The sequence below is a fragment of the Lepus europaeus genome, chromosome 1, assembly GCF_033115175.1.
Source record: "Lepus europaeus isolate LE1 chromosome 1, mLepTim1.pri, whole genome shotgun sequence".
Classification (NCBI taxonomy): domain Eukaryota; kingdom Metazoa; phylum Chordata; class Mammalia; order Lagomorpha; family Leporidae; genus Lepus; species Lepus europaeus.
In genome coordinates, this window is record NC_084827.1 from 108,976,573 (window position 1) to 108,994,962 (window position 18,390).

At 35.8% G+C, this 18,390-nt stretch overlaps 1 protein-coding gene and 1 pseudogene across 3 annotated transcripts in view; one reads left to right on the forward strand and one right to left on the reverse strand.

Moving 5' to 3' along the window:
- The window catches only part of SCN9A (sodium voltage-gated channel alpha subunit 9), a 107,506-nt gene extending 93,710 nt beyond the window's left edge, over positions 1-13,796 (reverse strand). For 2 of the 3 annotated variants that reach the window (XM_062200228.1, XM_062200219.1), the window contains exons 1-6: positions 13,539-13,796; positions 10,282-10,400; positions 9,500-9,589; positions 8,303-8,431; positions 6,784-6,875; positions 5,589-5,795 (exon numbers count right to left, since the gene is read on the reverse strand). In XM_062200228.1, coding sequence (XP_062056212.1) covers positions 5,589-5,795; positions 6,784-6,875; positions 8,303-8,431; positions 9,500-9,589; positions 10,282-10,400; positions 13,539-13,796 — 895 coding nt within the window. Of the gene's footprint in view, positions 1-5,588; positions 5,796-6,571; positions 6,664-6,783; positions 6,876-8,302; positions 8,432-9,499; positions 9,590-10,281; positions 10,401-13,538 lie in introns of all 3 variants that reach the window. The other variant, XM_062200223.1, reaches the window with a different exon arrangement.
- Positions 13,797-16,791: 2,995 nt separating this feature from the next.
- LOC133763057 (S-phase kinase-associated protein 1-like) lies at positions 16,792-17,174 on the forward strand (annotated as a pseudogene).
- The last annotated feature ends 1,216 nt before the right edge of the window (positions 17,175-18,390 follow it).

Below are 18,390 nucleotides of genomic sequence, written 5' to 3' on the forward strand. Positions count from 1 at the left end.
CCACCTAAAAACTTGTACATGAATATCCATAGCTACATTATTCATTCCAGTGGAAACATAGAAACATACCAAATGTTTATCAATTGATAAATGTATAAAAATATAGTATATACATATGGTTCAGCATTTAGCAATAAAAAGAAATGAAATATGGAAACACAGTACAATGTGAATTAACTTTTAAGTAATTATGCTAAGTGCAAGTCAGATATCAAAAGCCATGTATTGCATGATTCTATTTATATTGACTGTGCAGAGTAGGTAACTTCATAGTTGCAGAAAGTAGATTAGTGTTTGCCACATAGGATGAATCAGAGGAGAAAGACTGGCTATTCATGGTCACTGAGTTTCTCTTAGGGGAGATGGAAATACTATAAATTACGTAATTCAAAATTCTGTGAATATTTTTCAAAGCAGTGAATTGTATACTTTGAAAAGGAAATTTGATCACAGGAATTATTTTCTCAATAAATCTATTCTAGAAAGATAATGCAGTATTATGGCAAAGGTTATGGATAGGGGTAGAATAAATCCTAACTACCCAGTGAAGTACATAAGGGTGAAAACAGAAAGTTATAAACATTGATATAACAAAAACCTATAATTAATAATCAATTTGGAGCAGATTCTCGGGGAATTTTCTGTCAATTTAAAGATGAGTAGAACAAAATGATAAACCATAATTGGTGACCTAACTTTTCTAATATTAGGTTTATCTGCGCTAACTCAGAGACAATCTGTAGTAACTATGTGTGGCTTGGACCTTTGGAATTAGAGGGTATATTCCCCAACCAAGGGGGAAAAACACAACTCCAAGAAACTAGTGCAGAGCTAGGGCAGAGCTCTTGAAAGTGATACATTACATTCTAGGAGATGTAGTTCCCACAAGAGTCATAGATGAAAGAGAAAAGAAACTCTCGTAGCAGTGAAGACAACTGTGGTTTTCCTCCAAATTTTCTCTAATAAATGTCAAACATTCAGAAAATAGTATATTCTATGTTATACCAATAGAAGCCCACTATATTAATGCACAATAGTTACTGGAAAATTACTACAGACTGTGCACATGAAACTTATATTCATTTATAACAGCAAAAGGCTGTTCATCAAGCATCAAACTAGACAGTGATTAACACTAAATGAAATCCATAAATTTATTTATATTATTTAAGTAGGATGGACAGTAAGTTAATTTATTTGGTAATGAAGTTGAAAAACACCCCTGAAGAGGCTTTTCTATAGGAACAAGAAAACATTTGTTAGTCTTTCTATGTAGAAGGCCTCTAAAATTATACTTCTATGATCTCTTCAAAAATGCTAATTCAGGGACAGGTGTTTGATGTAGTAGTTGTAATACATCTTAAGATGCCTAGATCCCACATCAGAGTAAGTACCTTGGTTTGAGTCCTGCATTCACTCCTGATTCTAGCTCCCTATTAAAACACATCCTGGGAGACAGAAGGTGATGGCTCAAGTGCTTGGGTCCCCGCCACCAAGCATGAGAAACCTAGATGATGTTCCTGGCTCCTGTCGTTGGCATGGCCCAGCCCTAGCTGTTGAAGGCATTTGGAGAGTGAACCAGAGGACAGAAGATTTCTGTCTTCCTGCCTTTCACATAAAATACTTTGCTTTTTTTTTTTTTTTCAACAAAAGAATGAGAACTCACTTACCTCAACCACATCTCATGATCTATCAACAAACTCTTAGGCTCACTTCTTTCTTGTCTAGCTTAACTCCATGGACTCTCATTACCTGCTCACTTCCATACATCCCTCTGTGTATTATACTAACCTGGCAGAGCCCCAACTCACCTATAATCTAGTAGCTATCTTTTCCATACTTGCTCCCGAATGCCTGAATTTTGGTGAAGAAATTCTCACAACCAACTGAATGGTTACATTTTAAATAAATCATCTCCAACATCAAACTGACACCTAGAATAGACTTAATTTCCCATTCCCTAAGATGACCACATACACATTTTCTTCTGACCTGCAGAACTTTTACATGCTCAGATTTATTCTATGAGGCTAGTATTTCCTTAATACCAAAACCAGACAAGGACATAACAACAACAAAAAAGAAATCTAAAGGCCAATAAATTAAAAAATCCTCAACAAAATACCAGCAAATTGAGTCCAACATTAAAAAGATCATTGCTCATGATCAAGTGAGATTCATCCCACGGATGCAAGATGCTTCAACATATGCAATCAATAAATGTGATACATTACATCAACAGAATGAAGGGCAGTAATCATGAGCAATTCAATAGACGCCCCAATGCTATTTGACAAATTTCAACATCCATGCATAAAAACACTGACCAAACTATGCATGGAATGGACATACCTTAATATTAAAGGCAATATTTCATAAGCAAAGAGCTACCATGATATTGGATGGGGAAAAGCTGAAGCTTTTTTCTGTAAGATCTGGAACAAACCACAGATGCCCACTTTCACCACTTTTAGTCAACATACTACTAGAAGTTCTAACCAGAGCAATTAGACAAGAGAAAGAAATAAAGGTCATCCAATTTGCAAACAAGGAAGTGAAATTGTCATGTTTCAGATGACATGATCTTATATATAGAAAAATGAAAAGACTACCAAAAGGCTGTTATAATTAATGAACAAATCCAGCAATAGTTGCAGTTGCAGAACACAAAGTGAACATACAAAAAAAAAAAAAAAAAAATCAGTAGTTAGGGCCAGTGCTGTGGCGTAGCAGGTAAAACCCCACCTACAATGCAACATCCCACATGGGTGCCAATTAGAGGCCTAGCTGCTCCACTTCCAATGATGCTCCCCACTAATGCAACTGGGAAAGCAGTAGAAGATGGCCCAAGCCCTTGGGCCCCTGTACCCGTGGGAGACCCGGATAAAGCTCCAGGCCCCTGGCTTCGGACCAGCCCAGCTCTGGCAGTTGTGGCTATTTGGGAAGTGAACTAGTGGAAGAAGATTCTCTCTCTCTCTCTGTGACTCTTTCAAATAAATAAATAAATAAATTCTTTCAAAAATCAAGTTATATAGCAATAGTAACTAATGTGAAAAAAATCCCATTTCTAATGGGTACAAAAAATGAAATAAAATATCTAGTAATAAACTCTGAAACAGAGGTAAAATATATCTACAACAAAAACTATAAATAATTTATTAAAGAAATTGAAGAGGACACAGAAATACAAAGACATTCCAGGTTTATGAAATGGAAGAATCAATATCATTTAAAAGTGCATATTACCCAAAACAATTTATAAAATCAGTATAATCCCTAACAAAGTACCAATGATGTTTTTCAAAGAACTAGAAAAAACTAGAACTAGAAATTTGTAAGGAACCACAAAAGATTCCAAATAAAAAAAGCAGTCTTCAGCCAAAGAACAAAGCAGGAGGCATTGTGTTACTGGGCTATATAATTAAAGCACCATGGTATTGGCATAAAAACATATCCATAGACCAACGGAACAGAATAAAGACCATACAGGTAAACCCACATACTTCTAGCCAACTGATCTTTAACAAAGGGGTTAAGAACATACATTGGAAAAGGGATAATCTTTTAAAATAAATGGTGCTAGGAAAATAGGCTATCCACATGTAGAAGAATCAAACTAGACTCCTATTTTCACCATGTACAAAAATCAACTCAAAATAAATTAAAGACCTAAATTTGGGACCTGAAACTCAAGAACACCTAGGGAAAACACTTCAGGACAGTGGTTTGGGCAAGGATTTTCTAGAATATACCCAAAAAGCAAAGGGAATAAAAGCAAAAATAGACAAATATTTCATCAAACTAAAGAGATTTTGCACAGCAAAGGAAAACAATCAACAAGGTGAAGAGACAACCTACAGAATGGAAGAAATATCTGTAAACTATATATCTCACAAGGTGTTAACATCCAGAATACATAAGGTATTAAATTCAATAGAAAAAAAACCTAAATAATCCAATTAATACATGGATAGCAGCGCCAGTGTTGTGACAAGCAGCCATCTGTGATGCTGACATCCCTTATGAGCATGGGTTTCAGTCCTGACTTCTCTGCTACTAAGCTAGTTCCTGCTAATGCAGCTGGGAAAGCAGTAGAAGATGGCCAAGTACATGGCTCTGGCCATGCACATGGGAAATCCAGATGATGCTCCTGGCTTCAGCCTGGGCCAGCCCTACCCATTCCAGCCATTTGGTCAGTGAACCAGCAGATGGAAATCTTTCTCTCCATTATTTCTGTAACTGTTTCAAATTTTCTTATTAAAAAAAACAAACAAACACAGACAGTAGATCTAAACAGACATTTCTTAAAGGAGGACATGGAAATAGCAAATAGGTACATGGAAAAATCCTCAATATCACTGAGCATCATGAACATACAAATCAAAATCACAATAAAATATCACACTCCAGTGAATAATCACAATGACAAACAATATCAAATGTTGCTGAGGCTGTGGAAAGAAGGTAACAGTTGAACACTGTTATTGGGAATGTAAATTAGTGTAGCCATTGTGGATAACAGCATGGAGATCCCTCAAAAAACTAAAAATATAATATATACCATATGATCTCGTATTCACAGCCCTTAGTATTTAACTAAGGGGACTTATATTCATCAAAGAGATATCCTTACTTCCATGTTAGTTACAGCACTATTCACAGTAAGCCAAGGGAAAGAAGCAATCTAGGTCATCGATAAACTGATGAGTGGATAAGGAAAATGTGGAACATATACATAACAAAATATTACTCATCCACAAAAAATGAAACCCTGTTATTTGCAAAAACAACATGGATAGTCCTGGTGTTCATTATATTAAGTGAAAGAAGTCAAGCACAGAAAAACAAATACCACAAAATCTCACTCATATTTGGAGCCAGAAAATATAAGTGATCTCACAGAAATTAAAAATAAAATGGTGGTTACCAAAGATGGGGAGGGAAGTTTGAAGGGCAGAGGGTGAAATGTTTATTAACAGGTACTAAGTAGAAATAAGAAGTTCTGGAGTTCTTCCATGTAGTAGTGTGACTATAGGAATGTTAATGTATTATATATTTTTCCTATTCTAAAAAAATACCTAGAAATGGAGCCAGCATTGAGGCACAGCAGGTCAACGCACCACCTGCAGTGCCTACATCCCATCTGGGCACCAGTTGGTGTCCTAGCTGCTTCACTTCCAATCCAGCTCCCAGTGGAAGATGGCCCAGGTTTTGGAACCTTGCATACCATGTGGGAGACCTTGATGAAACTAAGAGCTCCAGGTTTTAGCCTGGCCCAGCCATGGTCATTGTGGTCATCTAGGGAAGTGAACAAGCCGATGGAAGATTTCTCTGTCTTTTCTTCTCTCTCTATAACTCTTTCAAATAAATAATTAAATATATTTTTTAAAAACCCAGAAGGTATTATTCGGGATGCTTTTACTAAAAACAAAATAATATGCAATATGATCCAAATTTACTCTGCAGCAACTTTCTATATATCTGAATTACTTTAGAATATTTAAAATGAAAACAACATTTCACAGTTTAAAGAGAACTCTGCTTTTAGCATTATTTGACACTATTAAGAACTGCACAAACTATCTTACTTTTAAAGTCTTCTTCACTCTCAATGCTGCTCATTATACTCTCTAATGTTTCATTTTCGAGTTTCCGAAGACATTTATGCTTCAGGTGGCCCATGAACAGCTGCAGCCCTATTAGAGCAAACACGCTCAGACAGAACACAGTCAGGATCATGACGTCTGAGAGCTTCTTCACCGACTGGATCAGGGCCCCCACGATGGTCTTCAGGCCTGAAAGCAAAAGGAAAAACAGACTTCTAACTTCATAAGGAACATGAATAAGAAAGAAAACAAAACACAAGCTTTCCTAAAAATGCATGCATTAAATCGAATTGACTATCTCAGTGACCTAATCCAAAAGAAGTCTACTAGTTCAAGAGTGGAGTTACAATTTTAGATATATTCTGCTTTTCTATAGTAAAGCAAATGATCAAAAATATTAGTAAAATGTTTTCAAAGAATACTCAAGTTGTCAAAACAGAATTTAGTTGCTTAAACCATAACTATACTGATTGTAAAACATGATTTTTCTATGTTCTAATTCAGTAAATGCATGTCAAACAAACCATCTCTTCAAAATGGCACCAAAACAATGTATTGAACCACATAGTGACAACTTACAATGAGTGATTTTTTTTAAATTAAGAAATGGTTTGTTGAGGAAAAATATAAAATGTGCCATGCAATATCCTCATGCTGATACTTATTATTTCTTTTCTTAACTACATGAAAAGCAATTAGAACAAATTGAAATTTTCCTTCGTGGATTAGCAAATGTAAAATAAATCCTTTGACAGGAGGGAAAATTTCAAGTTGAGATATGAGCCAAGTGGTCATCTTCATCCTCCAAGACCCATGCAACTGATTAAACTCAAAGGCTGACTTTTAATAATGATTGTAAAAAAAGGCAGAAGAAATTGAATTTAATTAAAATTGTACAAAACAAACTTTTTTTGTCTTTCCTTAAAAAGATCAAAGTCAGCCTCGGTGTTTAACCCCACTCTCACCTGGAATGACTGAAATTGTTTTCAATGCTCGGAGAACTCTGAATGTTCTCAACGCTGAGACATTGCCCAGGTCCACAAACTCTGTCACATATCTGTAATAGGGGGAGTTTATACACAAACACAGTGACGACACACACACAAACAAACAAAGAACAACTCCCAAACAGTTGGAGTTATGAGTGGCCTAATGCTTCACACCAATTACTTCTTACCTGGGATTACAGAAATAGTTTTCAAAGCTCTCAGGACTCTGAAAGTTCGAAGAGCTGAAACATTGCCTAGGTTTACAAATTCTGTTAAATACCTGTAGAATTAAATCAGAGTTATTCAGAATTTAGATAAAGTCTATCATACTTACCTCTGTGCCTCTAGTCAGGTATTTGCTATATTTGGAAAACTTCTGTTTTAATGGATAGTTTTGCAAGTGTTTTTTTTTCGATCATACTTAATTTAATTTGCTTTGGCTGATTTGATGCAAACAAAATACAAATATTATTCATATTATTTCATACACTTAGCTGCTTAAATAAACAATTAAATGCTCTAATTATTAGATCTCCAACAGTCAAGTAAGTTAGATTTTTAATTTCCTATCAAACTTTGAAAACAATATGTCAAGTTAAAGAGTACAGCACAAAAGGATGCATATTCTAGAAGTCCATTTTATTGAAACATACAGAACAGGCAAATCCGTAGAGATAAAACAGTGATGAGTGGTACCTAAATGGCTAGGAATAGAGGATCTGGAAGAGACTGCTAATGGGTATATGGGTTTTTTTTTTTGTGTGTGTGTGGTGATAAAAATGTGCTTAAATTAAAATAGTGCTGATGATTGCACAGCATTGTTAATATACTAAAAACATTGAATTGCATAACATACAAGGGTGAATTTTATGGTATATGAATAGTATGGATAGAAAAAGGAGACCCATGAGAAGAGACAGCCCTCTTAAATGAAATGTGTTCTAATCAGCAGGTCCCAGATGGAACTACAGAATTGTATGTTACCTTGAAAGGATAGAGCCTGGTGGACAAGGAGTGGGCAGAGGTCAGGCCTGGGTGAGGAAACCACAGACTAGAAATCTGAAGACCTTCTCAACTGTCTAAATGGCTCCAATTAACATGGATTTAATAATTCAGGATGATAAAAGGAATATATTGTATCTAGATTTGGGATTTTGAAAACTAATGCTTCTGAAAAATACACTGAGAAAAGAATAATAACATGAGTAAATTAAAAATATACCTTACTTTCCCCTTGAAAATAAACTATGGATGCATATATAACTCATAGAGAATGCATGAATATCAGGTGTAGTAAGAAGTGACAGCGCTTGTAAAAACATTTAGTTTAACAGGCTAATAAAGAGTATTATAATTAAAGGCACAAGAGTTCTTTTTTTTTTTTTGCTTATTGCAATTTGTATTCATTTTTAAATAAGAATTATGGAAAAAGTATAAACCTAACTAGTACTGTATACACTGTCCACTCAAGTGATAATTGTAAGCCAAGATGATCAATCTAAATGACATATACTTTTGAGTGGAAATAATCTTTTCTGAAAAGTATAATAAGTCCCTATCAATGATTAGCTTGCATAGAATTTTCATTTTCCTTTCAGTACAATCATTACATGTAGTAACAATCAGATCCTACATCTTGTTTTATTGGAATATTGTGATTTCTGATTTTCACAAGGCTTCAACTTAAAAAAAAATGAAAATACTTACGCAAAAACAATGACAATAAAATCCAGCCAGTTCCATGGGTCACGAAGGAAAGTAAATTCTCCTACACAAAAACCTCTGGCAAGGATTTTCACAAGTGATTCAAAAGTATATATTCCAGTAAATGTGTACCTAAATGCAAAAATGCAGTAAGATATTGGGGATGAAAAGGTTGCAGCACCATGTCAATCTTTATCTTCTCTGATTAAGCAAAGGAAGGTATCTAGTGGAGAGTGCCTATTACTTTCTGGACTTATTCTAATGGAATAAACTACAATAAATGTATTTTCAGAAAAATATTAAAATGTCCAAATCAGAAACAGTTCCAAAAAATAAGGGACTTAAAATAATTAAGAACATTATATCAGGTCTACCTAGAAAATTCCTACATTGCTACTATCAAAAATACATCCCACAAGTAAGTGCTGTGTAGCACATTTAAGAACAGAACAGACTATCTGATGGATTCATTCTTCTAGAAACACTGTAGCATCTAATCATTTAATCTACTCTTGGTAGTTAATAACATAGGAGAGAAAAAACAACTGAAAGAACAACTATACAAGGAAAGTTCAGAAACATCATGGAGAAATGGGATTAAAAGGTAATTTTCTGGAGTGTTAGGCCTAGCAGTTGGGTTACTGCTTGGAATGTCTGCATCCCATTCCAGAGTGCCAGGGTTTGGGTTCCCATCCCTGTTTCTGCCCCCCAGTTTCAGCTTCCTGCAGCTAGGCACCCTGGGAGGCCACATGTAGTGGCCCAAATGGGAGACCCCGATTGAGTTTCCAGTTCACAGTTTTGAATTGACTCCACTCCAGATGGTGCCAGCATTTGAATAGTGAATTGCTGGAAGGGAGATCTCAATCAATCAATCAATATCTCTCTCTCTCTGCCTTTCAAAGAAGTAAAATAAATATTTTAAAAAGTGCTTCTTTTAATGCAAACATTTTTTTGAAGTCATTGCACAACATGTTTTTTCTATTAACATTTTGAATACTCCAGTTTGCATGGATTTCAAAATTTGTTTTGCCTTTAGATAAACTTATCATTTGATTTCACTCTTCATGAACTTTTTGGAGTATTCTCACATAACATGGAATGACAAACACTGCAGCTTTTAAAGATGTAAAAACTTACAAAAGAAAAATAATGAAGACGATAATACTAAAGTTATATTAAAATGAACTTATATCCACTTACTCTACATTTTTGGTCCACTCTGGCGGGTTATTCATGGTCATAAATATGCAGTTCGTCAGAATAGTGCACATAATAAGCATGCTGAATAAGGTAGCTTAGAATCAAGGAGAATGATGAGACTGCACTAGGAACTTTGAATATTGGATGATGACCTCTGTTGAAATGTTAATAAATTTTCTTTAGGAGATAGTTCTAAATGAGCATATAGACTACTTTTTAGTGTCTATGAACAAGAAATAAATATGAGTAATATATTCTAAAATTCTAATACTGCTATTCTCCCAAACCTCTTTGAGACCTATATTAAATTATATTGAAAAATTTTTTTTTAAATTTTTGACAGGCAGAGTGGACAGTGAGAGAGAGAGACAGAGAGAAAGGTCTTCCTTTGCCATTGGTTCACCCTCCAATGGCCGCTGCGGTAGTGCGCTGCGGCCGGCGCACCGCGCTGATCCGATGGCAGGAGCCAGGTGCTTCTCCTGGTCTCCCATGGGGTGCAGGGCCCAAGCACTTGGGCCATCCTCCACTGCACTCCCTAGCCACAGCAGAGAGCTGGCCTGGAAGAGGGGCAACCGGGACAGGATTGGTGCCCCGACCGGGACTAGAACCCGGTGTGCCGGCGCCACAAGGCGGAGGATTAGCCTAGTGAGCCGCCGCGCCGGCTAAATTACATTGAAATTGTGAGAATCTTCCAAAAGTGCAATAACTAAAATCCATTTTCCAATATATGGGAAAAACTGCACTTTAAGTTATTTTGCAAGAAAGCATTTTGAAAAGGATATGAGTGTACTAAAATCTTAATAGATATTCTTCTTAGAGGACTGAAAGGTGACAGTATGTACAAAGCAGGTGTGGCATTGAATCGGAAGATTGCTTTTCCTTTGTTCAATACTATGAAAGTCTGCAGGAGAAAAGAGAAAACAGTATAAAATTAAAAATTCAGAATTTTAAGCTACCATATCAATATTAGTAGTTGAGTTCTCTCTGTGGCAGTGTTGTATTAAAGAAATACTATCATTAGACTTAAGCAATGTTATTGCATTGCAGTGCTATCAGTGAAGTTGTCAATATATTAGCCAATTAACTCCCAAGACCTTTTCTTTTCAAAAATGAAGAATTGAGCTTCCAAGATACTATTTATTTCCTTTTTCATATTTCTTTCATAGTAACAATAATATAACTACTGAACTTATTTTAAATTATGATTCATTTCTTCCATTATACTGATAGAAACCAGCTATCCTTGGTTTTTACTATAACATTTTGATAATTTAAATGTTTGTTGACAATTGTCATGGTTAATAGCAAATGTTTTGAAATATATATTCTTTCAAAAATGTTTTCATAAAGTTAAAGAATGTCCAGAGTTTGATGAATCTTTCCAATGACACCAACTGAATTTCTTTGTTTCGGCTGTAGTGATAATATTAGCAAAAATATAAGAACATAAATTGAAGGATTCTCTTGCTACTAACCATGATAATTTGAAAAATATGAATAAAAATTGTTAAAACATTTTATTGCAGTCATTGCGTGATGAGTAGCATTCTCTACGGCTTTGATATTTAGTTAGGAAAACAAAAATAAACAGATGACAATAACAACAAAACATTAAAACAACCCAAGACATTGGCTTGCAATTCAGAAAGACCAACTGCAAATCCCTGCCTTTTTTTTCTGCAGGTGGCAGACACATTATTAGTGTTATCTAAAAGATACTTACTTAGGTTTTTATTGTTTTACTTCATCGGAGGCTTATGTGAGTTTATGAGCTGGCTTCTTAAAATAAACTTTTTTGCATGCAGGTGAGATAAATTCATGAATCTGTCTTTTTCCTTGTGTGTGGTAGTGTTCCCTCAGGAAACCTGACCAGAATTGATTATTTTCACCTGTCCTTTTATTTTCCTGAACCCTTTCACTTTGTCAGTTATGTTTAAACATGATTTAATGTAAAATTCATGTTTGCTTTGAAAATTCATTTTAAAATTAATGTATAGTCCTTGAACTCAACCAATTGTTTTTTTAATTTTTTTAAGTATTTATTTATTTATTTGAAAGTCAGAGTTACACAGAGAGAGAAGGAGAGGCAGAAAGAGAGGCCTTCCATTCTGCTGGTTCACTCCCCAATTGACCACAATGGCTGGAGCTGCTCCAATCTGAAGCCAGGAGCCAGGAGCTTCTTCTGAGTCTCCCACACAGGTGCAGCAGCCCAAGGACTTAGGCCATCTTCTACTGTCTCCCTAGGCCATAGCAGAGAGCTGGATAGGAAGTGGGGCAGCCAGGACTTGAACCGGCACCCATATGGGATTACGACACTGTGGGTGGTGGTTTTACCTACTACACCACAGTGCCAGCCCCCCAATTGCCTCTTAAATCTTAGTATATTGTACTTGCTAAAATCCATATATCCATTCTTTCTACAACTGTATAGTGAGCAACTTTGCCCTAACAGGCAGAAAAAAGGAGTTTGAATATGAATGAGGCATGAGTTTTTAATTCAAGAAACTTCCTAGAAAAATGGTAAGAACACAATAACTGTAATATAACGCAAAATGGAGTATCATCAGATAAATACAAATGGAGAGGGATAAGTGAAGAAAAGACAGGGTCACATGTCTATCAGAATCACTGGAGAGGGGCCAATGCGGTGGCACCATGGATTAAATTCCAATCACAATGCCAGCAACTCATATCAACAACTTCACATATTGGAATGCCAGTTCTAGTCCCAGCTGCTCCTCTTAAAATCTACCTAATGTGACTAGGAAGGCAGCAGAAGATGGAACAAGTACTTGGGCACCTGTCACCCTCACAGGACACCTGAATAGAGTTCTGGGCTCTTGGTCTCAGCCTAGACCAGCTCAGCTGTTGAGGCTATTTGGGAAGGGAATTAGTAGATAAAAGAACTTCTAAAGAATTCCCAATTGTTCTTTCTTTGTTTCTCTTCCATCTGTCACTCTCAAATAAAAAAAAAAAAACTATTTTTTTTTTTAAAGAATCATCAAAGAATTCATGAGCCACAGTTCAGCTGAGCCAACAAGAGAATCACAACCTACTGCCCAGACTTGGCAAGATCAAGTTACTTGTACTCGATTTTTTTTTTTAAGAATTATTCAAGGGATCAGCATTGTGGCATAGAGGGCTAAACTGCTGCCTGTGATACTAACCAGCAGATGTAAGATCTCTCTCTCTCTCCCTCTCTCTCTCTCTGTCTCTGTCTCTCTCTTTCTCTCTTTTTCCCTCTCTCTGTCTCTCCTTTTCCATCATAACTTTTCCAAGTAAATAAATAGATCTTTTTATTAAGAATCATTCTGGCATTTTAAAAGCCTAAATTATCAATTTTCATTTACACTGAAAAGTTCTAAGGAAATTTGGGTCTTAATACACACACAGGATTTAATTGTTAGAACAAAAAGGTATGACTATGAAATTTTGGAGACCACTGTATTATATCCAAAAATGAAAACATTTTTTACTGAACACTTCAAAAAATTAAAGAAATAAAAAGTAGTGCTCACATATCAGAACTGTCGTAATGATAAAGTAGAATCAGTATATGTTCTCAATAATCTACTTAGGCATTGAATTGAACATTACAGCTGTGATGACACTTACCGAATTCCATTTCATCTCACTTTAAAACAATTTTTTGGGAGCCAGCACTGTGACAAAGGAGGTTAAACCTCTGCCTGCAGTGCCTGCATCCCATATGGGTGTGAGTTTGAGTTCCAACTATTCCTCTTCAATCCAGCCCTCTGTTAATAGCCTGGGAAAGCAGTGGAAGATGACCCAAGTTCTTGGGCTCCTGTACTCACATGGGAGACTCAGAAAAAGCTCCTGGCTCTAGGCTTCAGCCTTTCCCAGCTCCAGCCATTATGGCCATTTGGGGAGCAAATCAGTGGATGGGAGACCACTCTCTCTCTCCCTCTCTTTGTGACTCCACCTCTCAAATAAATAAAATAAACCCAAAACAACAAAAGTAATTTTTGTACAGAAGGAAGCCATCGGAAACCCAGCAGTGAAGTTAAAACAAGCTCACTTTTTTGTCTGCATAGTAGGGGTCCAGGTCCTCCAGCGGCTCGGACACCATGCCCGCAGGAATGTCGCCGTAGATGAAGGGCAGCTGCTTGCCCGCTTCCAAATCACTGCTGGGCTTCGGCCCTTCATCGTGGTCATCTTTCTTTTCTTCTTTGGGTTCCTTGGTTTTGCCTTCAGCAATGCGCTGTTCAATGAGGGCAAGAGACTGCTTTGTGAAGCGGACAAAGCTTTGAGGTCCTGGGGGAGGCAACATTGCCATTTTTTCATCCTGTATATTTTATTTCTCCTTCAGCTCATAACATGAGAGGCCTGAGTGGACACACAGAAGTAAAGGTGTGAGTGTGAGGCTGCCAGGAACGTGATTCACAACAACAATGAAAGCCATGCGGATTTTTAAACTACAAGTGCCACTGTGTTCATAGAATTATCAGTCTGCCCAGTGAGTACCATGAGTAGGCCATGTACAGGACTTGCTTTCCATGGCTTTCTATCCATCTTAATTTTGAAATTTGAACTGAATACTTTGCTTTGCCTTTCTTCACTCTTGGTGCAATTCAACTCACTTCCTCTTTAAAAAGTCTTTATGACATTACTTCTGGAAACACCACTCTCCAGGTTCTCCCTTGCTCTCTGACCACCTGATCATCTTGTCTTACAATTCATGACCATGCCCATGGTCCCTGTTATTCTTTCATTTAAGTAAGCTTACTTCTGTGAAACAAGGGAATGGAAGTTGGTTTTACTCTATTTTACAGGTTTATATTTTCTTACAATATATAGCTATCTCCCTTAAAATCAGAAAACTCTATTTCTAATTTGAATTAAAAATGATTTGTGAAAATATTTTAGGGGAGAACAAAAAGAAGAAAAAAATAGGAAAATTTGCCAAGTGATTTAATACAAAAAGTAAAACCACCACTGTGATACGCATTCAGACTGACTGGCCTAATAAACTTACGTGTGTATGTAAAACATTACAAAGGTAAGGGAAGCAAAAGTATAATATAGATCTTTGAGTTTCTATATATTATTATTTTGGAATGTTTTAAGTTAAAGAGCTTGGAGAAACAGCAATTCTAAATTTAAAAATAACAGAGTAATTATTTCACTAAGTTAATGTTATTTCAGAACTCCTCCATTAGAAAAAAAATTTTTTTTCAGTGAGTTTGGGACACAATAGCTTCTAGTTTGAACAACTTGAAAAGCTGTATAAAAAATGCTATCCTCATGCACACACACACAGAGTGCATTTAGAAGATTTATGTTCTGCTGTTTTACTTGCCAAAGTTAAATGTAAAAGTTATGTAAATCAAAAGTTGTGAAAATGGGGTTGTGTAGAGAGAAAAAAAAGAGAATGGCGAGAATAACCATTTTTTTCCATTTTTCCTATTTCCACATCAAATAAAATAATTTCAATTATGACAAAATGGATGACTTTCTTCCTCCATTCTGTATAAGTACCACCCATTTTTTAAAAAGAGAGAGCAATGGTAAACTCGTTTAAAGGCAATCAAAAAAGTCATTTGGAAATGGCATGGGGCCATTGTGAGCATTAGGCAATGAACCAAAAGATGGGAGCACTCACTTTCCACCCCTTCCCCTGCCCTTAGATAAGAAAACTTTAAATGTTTCAAAAGTAAATAAACACAATTAGGTAATGATCATGGTTGCATAATATTGTGACTAAACTAAAAACCACTGACTTGTACACTCTAACATAGTGATTTTGTTATGTAAAGCAGACCTCAGCAAAATCTATATAAATGTACTGAAAATAGAATCATGAAATATGTAAAAATTGTTCTGAGGAAAGAAGAATCAATGGATGCGATCTATCTGTGTCTCTGTGTGTCTTTCAAATAAATAAATAAAAATTAAAAACAAAGTAGAATGCATCTACATAAAACACAAATGACAGGTGAAGATTTTTTTCTTTAATGAATAAGCAATCTCTGAGTACAAGACTGAACAAAGAAATAATTATTAAAATAAAAGTGGCTAATAAATAGTTGGTACCATGTCAACTCTCACTAGTCATCAAAGATATAAAAATAGTAGGAACCAAACTTATAGTATTAAAGTAGCAAAGATTTTAATAAGAGTATATGCTACTAGAGAAGATATGGAGGGAATAACTTTCCGCTTCCAGATGATAGGAATAATGTATAAATGTTTTATGGGTAATTTTGCAATATTTACCAAAAGTTTTGGGCCAGCATTGTGGCACAGAGGTTTAAGCTGCTGCCTGCGATTCCAGCATGACATATGAGCACTGGTTCATGAGTTCCAGCTGCTCTGATTATGATCCAGCTCCCTGCTAAAGCACCAAGGAAAACAGATGATTATCCACAAATTTAGGCCCCTACCACTGTGTAGGAGACCAAGATGGAGTTCCAGTTTTGGCCACTGTGGAGATTTGGGGAGTGAATCAGTTGGAGGAAGATTTTTGTCTCTCCCTCTCTCTAACTCTGCCTTTTAAATGAATATATAAATCTTTTTGAAAAACTTACATATATTCATTTTTTGTCAAATAATTTCTTTTAGAGATGTATCCAAAGGCAATATTCATATATGTCTTCCAAAATTTATGAAAATTTTTGCTGTAAAGTTTTTGTAATATTTGAAAGTAGTGATGAATCCAAAGTCTGTCTGGGTTTCATTAGTTGAAAATGAACTAAGAATGAACTACTGAGCACTAAAGAGTGCTTTATAAGATCATTTAATGAATTTTTTAAATGTTATAATGAATAATCAATGGAATACAGGTAATGTAAACACACATTCTAATCTCCATTTTTAAATGTGTAGAAATTTTTAAATTAAATACACAGTGCATTTAATAAAGGTTATCCCTAGCTGAAGGCTAGGCCAACCTTCGTCATCCAGAGTTGGTGAACAGAAGCAGCAGTGGTGTTCCTTTTCTGAGTAAGAAATAAGATTCTCATCAAGACCTAGGAATTATAAGTAGCTAGATTAAATTACTAAGCTTCATCAACTTATTGCTCCTATACTGTTAGATGGTAATTTGGATGAAAAACAGTGATAGTTTTACAAAAATTGAATAAATAATTGTGTAGGAAATATGTATAATTTATTCAGCACATTAAATACTATTTAGAAATATTCATTTTAAAAAATATTTTTCCTTATGGTGGGTGCACCACTGAATGACCTTTTTTAATATTACTGCATTAACATTTGGTAGAGGAACCGGGTCATCATCTCCTTCATCATCCATTCCCAAATCTTCCAACATGGTCTTGATAGTCACAGACTGTTTGGCAATTTCTACATCAACTTCAAAAATCTCTCCATCAGAACTCTGCAACATCCACCACAAGGATGACTCTCCTCCTCCTGAAGACGATGAGAACAAAGTAAAGCGAACGGATGATATCCCTTTTTGGGACCAGGGATTCCTGAAAGTTGACCAAGGAGCACTTTTTGAGCTTATTCTGGCTGCAAACTACTTAGACATCAAAGGTTTGCTGGATGTTACGTGCAAGACTGTTGCCGATATGATCAAGGGGAAGGCTCCTGAGGAGATTCGCAAGACCTTCAACATTAAGAACGACTTTACTGAAGAAGAAGAAGAAGCCCAGGTACGCAAAGAGAACCGTGGTGTGAAGAGGAGTGAAACGTGCCTGACACTGTAACACTGTAAGGATTGTTCCAAATACTAGTTGCACTGCTCTGTTTATAATTGTTAATATTAGGCAGACGTAGACAAATGCAGCAGCAAATCATTTGTTTTAGCAGAATATTGTCCTCACTGCATGTGTAGTTTGAGTACAGATTCCAAACCCGAGTTTCTTCTAGTATGATTAAAAGTTCCTGTTTACTTTGCTCTGAATAAAACTGAACTGTGGGTTCTCGATAGAAAGGGGCATTTTGGACTTTCTCTCTTCTCGCAGAGTGATTTCTGCCTAGTTTATTGTCCAGTTAAATTGAGTGATCTTTTAAAAGTTGGCATTGTAAATAGAACAACTTCCAAAAAGTTTTCTGAAATAAATTTTAAAAATATTATCTTTATTCATGAGTTGGAAACTGGAAAGAGGCTACTTGAAACAAACGTTCTGAGTGGGCCCATTAGGATGTCTTTCAGCTGCACGGTGAGTCAGGACCACTGGCATTGATCAGCTTGTGTGTAGCAGGGCTCCCTTAATTGGATCTGAGGACTTGTTCTTATTTCTAAGCCTCTCAGCTTTGAGTATATTGCTTAGAAGACTCACTTACTACCTGGTTTGTGGTTTTGGGGGTTGGGGAGAAATGTAACTAGACAGTTTATTAGCTTTTCAATTAAAAAAGACAATTAATTCTAAATAAATAAATAAATAAAATATTTTTCACTTTATATGTTTCTACAGTTTCTGCTAAAATTTGAGTCCCTGTGAAATATTTAAAATATGACTAAGCCTCCATTTCATCTAATTTGTAAAATGGATACAATCTTTTAGGAGTGGCTAGTATATTCCACAAAGTGCACTTGAATTCAACACAGAAAAATACACACTGTATTTTCCTCACTGATTAGTCAGCATCTTGACCTTACCTGTCACAACCCCTGGCCCACATTTTAGAGCTGGTGATCCTTAATTTTTCAGAACCTCCATTTCCAACTTTGGGGAAAAATAATCATTGCTTCAAGGAATGTTGAGAACTGAGATGGTTAAGTGTGTTTAAAGCGCTTGACAGAGAGGTTTGCATAATGTGCAAACATAATGTACATAAATGGAGCTCTAACTGCTATTGATTTGCTTCAATCTTGTTTTGATCAATTCCATCCTGCTTTCATAATTAAAATCTATTGCTGAGTATCCTTCATCGAAAACACTTGGAACAAGGGTGGGCAC